Source organism: Coregonus lavaretus, assembly GCF_964263955.1.
Source record: "Coregonus lavaretus genome assembly, chromosome: 17".
Taxonomy (NCBI): Eukaryota; Metazoa; Chordata; class Actinopteri; order Salmoniformes; family Salmonidae; genus Coregonus; species Coregonus lavaretus.
In genome coordinates, this window is record NC_140004.1 from 46,434,032 (window position 1) to 46,444,452 (window position 10,421).

The window sequence follows — 10,421 nt, forward strand, 5'->3', positions numbered from 1 at the left end:
ACGGGTGTGGCTGAAATAGCCGAATCCACATACCTTTGGCCATGTAATGTAGCTTGCATACCATGTTGACATGAATGAGATCATTTCAAACCTAACCGCTTTAGCGCCTATTGGATGATAGCATCTTCTTTACCGGGGGACTTTTGTTAAGAGCCCCGACGCCCTATCTGAAAGTTAACACGCATTGTCTGCAGTACTGTTTTGGAAACATAAGGAACTTATCTTTCATATCAGCAAGAAATAATTTTTCAGAAAACAGGGCTAAATTGATACACACCTTGATAGGGTTAGTGTTCCCCACGTTACAGCGCTTGTTTACGGAAAACAGACGGAAGACAGAGGCTTACACTTACACACATGCTGCCAACACGTGTGTAAGTGTAACTCAGGAAATGTAGCAGAAGTGTAGTCTGGTCAGATAGAGGAACCCATAGCAGTATGGATCTGTAACTGCTACAGTAAGTATCTTTGTTTGAAAATGAGTTTTTCCCCCTCACTGATGAAAGAAAAAAAGGGCCATATGCTTCGAAAGTCATATCGCAGGCGATGATTGACGTTTCTAAACGTTAAAACAGTGTCGGGATTGTAGTGGGCGAAGCTCGCCGACTGCGAGCCAGGCTTAAGTATGTGCACACATACTTTCACAGGACCATCGATCAGTGCTCCGTCCGCTCTCCAGTGGGACACGCTCTCCCCCGTCTCACCCCAAAAACTGGTGGTGTGCTTTTCTTATTCACACGTTAGCGTGGTGGGTCAATTACAGTTTCTTTTTTTTTTGCATGTTTTTTTTATATTGACTTATTTTATAATTCACACGTTACTGGTGTTTACTTTGTGTGTTTCCTTCCATTTCACCACGTTTCACCTGTAGATTACATTCTTTAAGATTTAACTATTTTCCTAAGTAAATATCTAAAAAAAGGCCTGCAAATGTATTTGTCTGGTTATTTATACTTGTGGCATAAAATATGACTGTGTTGAATCAGTCACTCTGTAGATGAGGTTAATGTCTTGGGGGGTCTGTCCTTATCGTCTACAGCCGGACACTCACCAAAGCAGGAAGGTCTCCATTGAAAAGCCTCTACACCTGACCATGTGAAACCTTGTTATGTTGACTAGGTGAATGTCGAGGGTCTGGCCTCATTGTCCACAGCTGGAAAGCCATCTTCACCGATGTAACATAGTAGAAAAGTCCTTATTTAAAAAAGGCCCACTACACAACTCAAGATTAGGTCAATGTCTTGAGGGTCTAGCCTCCAAGGAATATGGCGAAGTGACTGTCCTTACGCTAGTCTTTATTGTGAATAAGGAAAATCAGCAAAACCAAGTGTGTAGCTCACAACATGATATATGAACAGTCATCTACCAGGAAGAGAACATATGTGCACACATGTTTTCCAAACCACATTTACTGTATGGTGCCAGCAGCATCCTGGAAAGGCACTTGACCAGCTGGTGTGACGAAGTAGTCCTTGAGGTTGTTACGCACGTCTATAGCAACTCCGGTTGACCTGTATGCCAACATATTTCTTGGTTCCAGGAAGCGCGTGTCCCCTTGGACCAGCTCGTCTCCATTTCCTGGACGCAGGTCCCCAGTGGGTCTCGAGTGGACATGGGGTGGATGTACCGTGTTGTCAACAAACATGGGGTGGATGTACCGTGTTGTCAACAAACATGGGGTGGATGTACCGTGTTGTCAACAAACATGGGGTGGATGTACCGTGTTGTCAACAAACATGGGGTGGATGTACCGTGTTGTCAACAAACATGGGGTGGATGTACCGTGTTGTCAACAAACATGGGGTGGATGTACCGTGTTGTCAACAAACATGGGGTGGATGTACCGTGTTGTCAACAAACATGGGGTGGATGTACCGTGTTGTCAACAAACATGGGGTGGATGTACCATGTTGTCAACAAACATGGGGTGGATGTACCGTGTTGTCAACAAACATGGGGTGGATGTACCGTGTTGTCAACAAACATGGGGTGGATGTACCGTGTTGTCAACAAACATGGGGTGGATGTACCGTGTTGTCAACAAACATGGGGTGGATGTACCGTGTTGTCAACAAACATGGGGTGGATGTACCGTGTTGTCAACAAACATGGGGTGGATGTACCGTGTTGTCAACAAACATGGGGTGGATGTACCGTGTTGTCAACAAACATGGGGTGGATGTACCGTGTTGATGACTGTGTTGTCAGTGTCTGTAGTGCAAAAGGGAATTGTCCAAGTCTAGGTCCAAAAGGCTTCTTAACAGCTACTACCCCCAAGCCATAAGACTCCTGAACAGCTAATCATGGTTACCCAGACTATTTGCACCGCTACCTGCCTAAGCTACACCGGTACCCCCCTGTATATATAGCCTCCCTACTGTTATTTTATTTTACTTCTGCTCTTTTTTTCTCAACACTTTGTTGTTGTTTTATTTTACTTTTTTATTAAAAATAAATGCACTGTTGGTTAATGGCTGTAAGTAAGCATTTCACTGTAATGTCTGCACCTGTTGTATTCGGCGCATGTGGCCAATAAAATTTGATTTGATTTGATCATACCTCCTCCATGCTTTACAGTGGGAAATACACATGCGGAGATCATCCGTTCACCTACTCTGCGTCTCACAAAGACACGGCGGTTGGAACCAAAAATCTCCAATTTGGACTCATCAGACCAAAGGACACATTTCCACTGGTCTAATGTCCATTGTTCGTGTTTCTTGGCCCAAGCAAGTCTCTTCTTCTTATTGGTGTCCTTTAGTAGTGGTTTCTTTGCAGCAATTCGACCATGAAGGCCTGATTCACACAGTCCCCATTGATTTGGGCTGCAATTTCTGAGGCTGGTAACTCTAAATGAACTTATCCTCTGCAGCAGAGTTAACTCTGGGTCTTCCATTCCTGTGGCGGTGCTCATGAGAGCCAGTTTCATCATAGCGCTTGATGGTTTTTGCGACTGCACTTGAAGAAACTTTCCAAAGTTCTTGAAATGTTCCATATTGATTGACCTTCATGTCTTAAAGTAATGATGGACTGTTGTTTCTCTTTGCTAATTTGAGCTGTTCTTGCCATAATATGGACTTGGTATTTTACCAAATAGGGCTATCTTCTGTATACCACCCCTACCTTGTCACAACATAACTAATTGGCTCAAATGCATTAAGAAGGAAAGAAATTCCACAAATTAACTTTTAACAAGGCACACCTTTTAATTGAAATGCATTCCAGGTGACTACCTCACGAAGCTGGTTTCTCTGTGTATATCAATGATGTCGCTCTTGCTGCTGGTGACTCTCAGATCCACCTCTACGCAGACGACACCATTTTGTATACATCTGGCCCTTCATTGGACACTGTGTTAACAAACCTCCAAACGAGCTTCAATGCCATACAACAATCCTTCAGTAGCCTCAAACTGCTCTTAAACACTAGTAAAACTAAATGCATGCTCTTCAACCGAACGCTGCTGGCACCCGCCCACCCGACTAGAATCACCACTCTCGACGGGTCTGACCTAGAGTATGTGGACAACTACAAATACCTAGGTGTCTGGTTAGACTGTAAACTCTCCTTCCAGACTCACATTAAGAATCTCCAATCCAAAGTTACATCTAGAATCGGCTTCCTATTTCGCAACAAAGCCTCCTTCACTCATGCTGCCAAACATGCCCTCGTAAAACTGACTATCCTACCGATCCTTGACTTCGGCGATGTCATTTACAAAATAGCCTCCAACACTCTACTCAGCAAATTGGATGTAGTCTATCACAGTGCCATCCGTTTTGTCACCAAAGCCCCATATACTACCCACCACTGTGACCTGTACGCTCTTGTTGGCTGGTCCTCACTACATGTTCGTCGTCAAACCCACTGGCTCCAGGCCATCTATAAATCACTGCTAGGCAAATCCCCGCCTTATCTTAGCTCATTGGTCACCATAGCAGCACCCACCCGTAGTCTGCGCTCCAGCAGGTATATCTCACTGGTCATTCCCAAAGCCAACACCTCCTTTGGCCGCCATTCCTTCCAATTCTCTGCTGCCAATGACTGGAACAAATTGCAAAAATCTCTGAAGCTGGAGACTCTTATCTCCCTCACTAACTTTAAGCTTCAGTTGTCAGAGCACCTTACCGATCACTGCACCTGTACACAGCCCATCTGAAATTAGCCCACCCAAATACCTCATCCCTATATTGTTATTTATTTTGCTCTTTTGCACCCCAGTATCTCTATTTGCACATAATCTCTTGCACATCTATCATTCCAGTGTTAATACTAATTGTAATTATTTTGCACTATAGCCTATTTATTGCCTTACCTCCATAACTTGCTACATTTGCACACACTGTATATATATTTTCTGTTGTATTTTTTGACTTTATGTTTTGTTTTACCCCATATGTAACTCTGTGTTGTTGTTTTTATCGCACTGCTTTGCTTTATCTTGGCCAGGTCGCAGTTGTAAATGAGAACTTGTTCTCAACTGGCTTACCTGGTTAAATAAAGGTGAAAAAAAAAAAATTATAATGCCAAGAGTGTGCAAAGCTGTCATCAAGGCAAAGGGTGGCTATTTAAAGAATCTCAAACATTAAATATATATTTTGATTTGTTTAACACTTTTTTGGTTACTACATGATTCCATATGTGTTATTTCATAGTTTTGATGTCTTCACTATTATTCTACAATGTAAAAAAAAATGTAAAAATAAAGAAAACCCTTGAATGAGTAGGTGTTTCCAAACTTTTGACAGGTAGTGTAGATATCATATTTTGACTGGTAGTGTGTGTATATATATATATATATATATATGTCTATGCTCACTTTGAGGCAAGGAATACCGGACCATGAATGAGAGCACCAGCTGTTCCGGACAACCGTGTGATCACGCTCTCCGTAGCCAATGTGAGTAAGACCTTTGAACAGGTCAACATTCACAGGGCCAGACAGATTACAAGGACGCGTACTCAGAGCATGCGCAGACCAGTTTGCAAGTGTCTTCACTGACATTATCAACCTCTCCCTGACCCAGTATGTAATAGCTACACGTTTCAAGCAGACCACCATAGTCCCTGTGCCCAAGAACGCCATGGTAACCTGTCTAAATGAATATCTCCCCGTAGCACTCACATCTGTAGCCATGAAATGCTTTGAAACGCTGGTCATGGCTCACAACACCATCATTCCAGACACCCTAGACCAGGGGTGTCAAACGTACGGCCGCGGGCCGGATCAGGCCTGCAAACGGGTTTAATCCGGCCCGCGAGACGATAAAAAAAAAAAAAAAAAAACATGCGCTGCAATTTTTCTATAAAATAAACTGCTGTTCCAATTGCGTCCACTGGATGGCGCAATAGCAATTGTGTTAAGCAAGCAAACTGTTTATACCGGGGCAGAGCAAATAGGTCAAGCACGTGCAGCCAATGAGCTACTTTGTTTTGCCCGCAATATTTATTACGGCTTCTACTTTTAACATTATGTGCTTTGGCACCCTCATTGCCCCAATATGTCTCTGTCAAAAAAGAGAAAAGTGGACGCAGAGTGCAGAGTGTTCCAAGAAAAATGGTCATCCTATTTAATCACGGAATTGAATGGGAAAGCTGTATGTTTGGTGTGTTCAGAGCATGTTGCAGTGCTGAAAGAATATAACCTTCGTCGCCACTATGTGAGTCTTCATGCCGACAAATATGACAACTTTCAAGGACAGCGGAGAGAAGGTGAATGAACTGTTGGCGGGTCTGAAGAAACAGCAGTCTGTGTTTACTCACAGCCGAGACATCAGTGACGCTGCAGTGAAAGCTAGCTACCTCATTGCTAATGAAATCGCAGTGGCTTCAAAACCATTTAGTGAGGGTGAATTTGTAAAAACATGCATGATGAAGGCAGCGGAGATTGTGTGCCCTGAAAAGCGGCAGGCTTTTGCAAATATCAGCCTGACAAGAAACACAGTTGCAGACAGGATTTCCGATCTTTCAGTGGATTTGGACAGCCAGTTGAAGCAAAAAGTAAAGTCATTTATTGCGTTTTCGGTTGCAATTGATGAAAGCACGGACATTACAGATGTTGCACAACTGGCCATTTTTTCATCCGCGGAGTTGATGACACATTGACCGTCACCGAGGAGTTCGTGGAGTTGGTGCCGATGACAGATACAACGACAGCAGCTGATATTTTTACCGCACTCGTCGGCGCGCTGGACAGGGTCGGAGTGGACTGGTCCCGCGCTGTCAGCCTGGCTACAGATGGTGCGCCCTCAATGATCGGGAAAAAAGCAGGCGTTGTGACAAAGTTCAGAGAGAAAGTGCAATCTGCAAATGGAGGACGTGATTTTTTGACTTTTCACTGTATTTTGCACCAGGAGGCTTTGTGTTGCAAGTCATTAAAGATGGATAACGTCATGAAGGTGGTCATCCAAACTGTTAATTTCATCCGATCCAGAAGCCTGAATCACCGTCAGTTTGACAGCCTTCTCAGAGAGAAAGACCACATCTATGGCCTGCCATACTACACTGAGGTGAGATGGTTAAGCCGAGGTGCTGTGCTGAGGCGTTTCTTTGATTTACGAGAAGAAATTGAACAGTTCATGGAAGAAAATGGCAAACCAGTGTTAGAATTTCATTCCGCAGAATGGATGCCGGACCTTGCATTTATGGTGGATGTTACAGAGCACCTGAATAACTTGAACAAACAGCTGCAAGGGCGCAACAAAGTTGTCACGCAGTATTATGACAGCATACGTTCTTTCAAGTTGAAGCTGTCATTGTGGGAGACGCAACTTGCCGGTGGTGATGCAGCTCACTTCCCCTGTCTGAAAAATGTGTGCGCGACCCAACATGTGGCAGACATGAAGCGGTTCAAAGATAAAATAACGGGACTGTTACGGGAGTTTGAGCAACGCTTTCAGATTTATGTTTATATGTTGATGTGCTATTGTTTTTAATTGATTTTATTTGTATATTTAACCTAGTCTTGACTCTGTGGTTCTTGCACTTGTTTGGGGAACAGGATTTCATTATTTTTATCTACATTTCTGCCTGAGAAATGACACCCTGATATAGTTCTGTGATCTGTGATATACTTCTGTGAATCACTGAGGCATTGTGTGTTTGTGTGTTCTTTGTCCTCAGAACTTTCAAATAACTTGGTGTTTTATGATTAATAGTGATGTTGTGCTTTTGGACACTGTCCTCAGGCTCCAGCTTTATGTTTATATGTTTTTATGTGCTATTGTTTTTAGTTGATTTTATTTTATTTGTATATTTAACCTAGTCTTGACTCTGTGGTTCTTGCACTTGTTTGGGGAACAGGATTTCATTATTTGTATCTACATTTCTGCCTGAGAAATGACACCCTGATATAGTTCTGTGATCTGTGAAACAGTTCTGTTAATCACTGAGGCATTGTGTGTTTGTGTGTTCTTTTTCTTTAGCATTTTCAAATAAACTTGACGTGTTTTATGATTAATAGTGATGTTGTGCTTGTACTATTTTGGACACACTGTCCTCAGGCTCCAGCTTTATGTTGTATGTTGATCGTATTAAAACAAAGAAAACAACCTGAAGTTGTTGTTTTTAAGTTATATATATACCATGATTTTTCTGGTCCGGCCCACTTGGGAATAGATTTTCCTCCATGTGGCCCCTGAGCTAAAATGAGTTTGACACCCCTGCCCTAGACCCACTCCTATTCGCATACCACCCCAACAAATCCACAGATGACGCAGTCTCTATTGCGCTCCACACTGCCCTTTCCCACCTGGACAAAAGGAACACCTACGTGAGAATGCTGTTCATTGACTACAGCTCAGCGTTTAACACCATAGTGCCCTCAAAGCTCATCACTAAGCTAAGGACCCTGGGATTAAACACCTCCCTCTGCAACTGGATCCTGGACTTCCTGACGGACCGCCCCCAGGTGGTGAGGGTAGACAACACATCCGCCACCCTGACCCTCAGCACGGGGGCCTCGCTAGGGTGCGTGCTTAGTCCCCCTCCTGTACTCCCTGTTCACCCACGAAAGCGTGGCCGAACACGACTCCCAACAGTCATTAAGTTTGCCAACGACACAACGGTGGTAGGCCTGATCACCGACAACGATGAGACCGCCTACAAGGAGGAGTTCAGAGACTTAGCAGTGTGGTGCCAGGACAACAACCTCTCCCTCAACGTCAGCAAGACAAAGTAGCTGATCGTGGACTACAGGAAATGGGAGGGCCGAGCACGCTCTTATTTACATCGACGGGGCTGTAGTGGAGCGGGTCAAGAGCTTTAAGTTCCTCGGTGTCCACATCACTAAGGACCCATCATGGTCCAAACACACCAACACAGTCATGAAGAGGGCACGACAACCGCCTCTTCCCCGTCAGGAGGCAGAAAAGATTTCGCATGGCCCCCCCCCCCCAGATCCTCAAAAAGTTCTACAGCTGCACCACTGACAACATCTTGACTGGCTGCATCACCACTTGGTATGGCCACCCAAGTCATAGCCTTTTCTCTACTACTCCACAGCAAGCGGGACTGGAGCTCCTGCAATATTTTTTATTTTTTTTGCACTGACACACCAACGTGCTGCTGCCAATCTGTTTATTATCCTGATTGCCTAGTCACGTTTACCCCTACCTACACAAACATATTATCTCAATTACTTCGTACCCCTGCACATTGACTCAATACAGGTACTCCTTGTATATTTCATTGTATTACTATATCATTTTATTCGTCTTATTCGCTAATACTTTCTTCATTTTTAACTCTGCATTGCTGGGAAAGGGCTTGTAAGTAAGTATTTCATGGTACACCAGTCTACACCTGTTGTACTCGGCGCATGTGACAAATACTATTTTAATTTGATTTTAAGTCCACCGCAGAGAGTCAGTCAGGCTTTGTCAAGATGACAGCATGGTTGTCTTCTGACGAGGAAACAGCTTCATTAAGCTTTGGGTGCAAGGCAAGCAAAGAGGTGTGTCCGTATTCTATTTAGAAAAAAAGTAGCTATAAAACAACATTTGGCGACATTGTGTCAGTTCGGTAAACTGCTCGTCTATAACCGTTGTGTGAGTAACTAGCTCCAGTTTCGCCTGAGATCTCCAGGTCAGCTGGCTTGGCATGTTGTCATTCTGCCTTCTCCATACAGTTCTCAGCCATTAGCGTCGCCCGAACTACAATCCTGACGCCGTGTTTTAACATTTAGAAAACGTATCATCGCTTGCCATATGGCTTTTGATACATATGGCCCTTATTTTTCCATCTGCGCGAAAGAATCCTTAAAATAAAAGATTCATACTGCAGCAATTACAGATGCATACAGCTATGGTGCCTCCATCCTACGAAACTACACTTCCCGAGTTATGCTTCCTCAGGCATTTAAGCACGCTAGATAGCTAATTAGCACTGGTTGTTGCCTCTTGTCCTCCACAAATAAGCGCTGTAACATGGCGATATGGCCGTTGGGAACACTAACCCTATCAAGGTGTGTGTCAATTTAACGATTTTTTTCTTTAAAAAATGTATTTCTAGCTGATATGGTCCTTAAGCTTTTAAAACCGTACCGCAAAATGATCCATATGAAATCTTCAGACATCTTCACTAAACCCCACCGTACAGAAGACGCCTTCGTCCAATGACTTGTGATGATGATGAAGGGCTAACTAGCAGCTCGATAGCATGTTAGCTTGCAATGTGTGACTGTCAGGCAGAGGGAAGTCTTCGTGTAAACCACTATTCGCTAAAATGGCAATTTACAGGACAATAAAAAAGGTATGAAATAAAAATGCAGATATGGCATCATCGACATGGCATTCACATGAGCTATTTCGATAGCTAACGTTGAGAATTTAACACGATCTAGCTGTTAGTTAAAAGATAGCAAGCTAACGTAATTATCAAGGAATGGTCAGTTGGCCAACGGTTCTCGCTAGCCCCAAGTACCAAACTTGAACACACGACAGATGAGAGACAAAACATATATTCTCACTTAGTCGTGTTTCTTACCTTGTTGTCACCGTTTTCACTAACGCTGTCGGGATCCGCTCCCTTTCCTCTCATCCGTAGCTCCGTCATATCTTCCTCCTTTACCCGTTAGTTAAAACTCACAACACATAAAACGACTCTGAATAAAACAAGGAGGTTCGTAATCCGGTTAGGAGGATTTTCGGCTACCATGAAATAACCGTCCGTTTCTGCAATGTGCTGTCTATTGTGACAGATCATTCACTTAAAGTAGGATCCCTCTCTCTCTCCTACTTCTCTCCACCGAACGCGTGCATTTGTTTATCACGGCAGTTCTCGCTCGCTGTCCGGTAGCTTGTTGGTGGCGCTGCGGTGACCGACCAGCCTATCCGAAGTCTCTTTCTGACGGACTCAATCAGGGAGTTTTATTAACCTGAACCGCGGTGTGGTGAGGGAGGAGCGCCCTTCTCAAATCGAGT

At 43.8% G+C, this 10,421-nt stretch overlaps 1 protein-coding gene across 1 annotated transcript in view; it reads right to left on the reverse strand.

Annotated features, from left to right (window-relative positions):
• The window catches only part of LOC311145088 (phosphatidate cytidylyltransferase 1-like), a gene marked incomplete at its 3' end in the record, with an annotated part of 71,217 nt that extends 61,010 nt beyond the window's left edge, over positions 1 to 10,207 (reverse strand). The window contains exon 1 of the mRNA XM_084181265.1: positions 9,985 to 10,207. Within this exon, the coding sequence (XP_084037391.1) occupies positions 9,985 to 10,053 (69 nt within the window). The 5' untranslated portion in view covers positions 10,054 to 10,207. The remainder of the gene's footprint in view (positions 1 to 9,984) is intronic.
• Between the last annotated feature and the right edge of the window lie 214 nt (positions 10,208 to 10,421).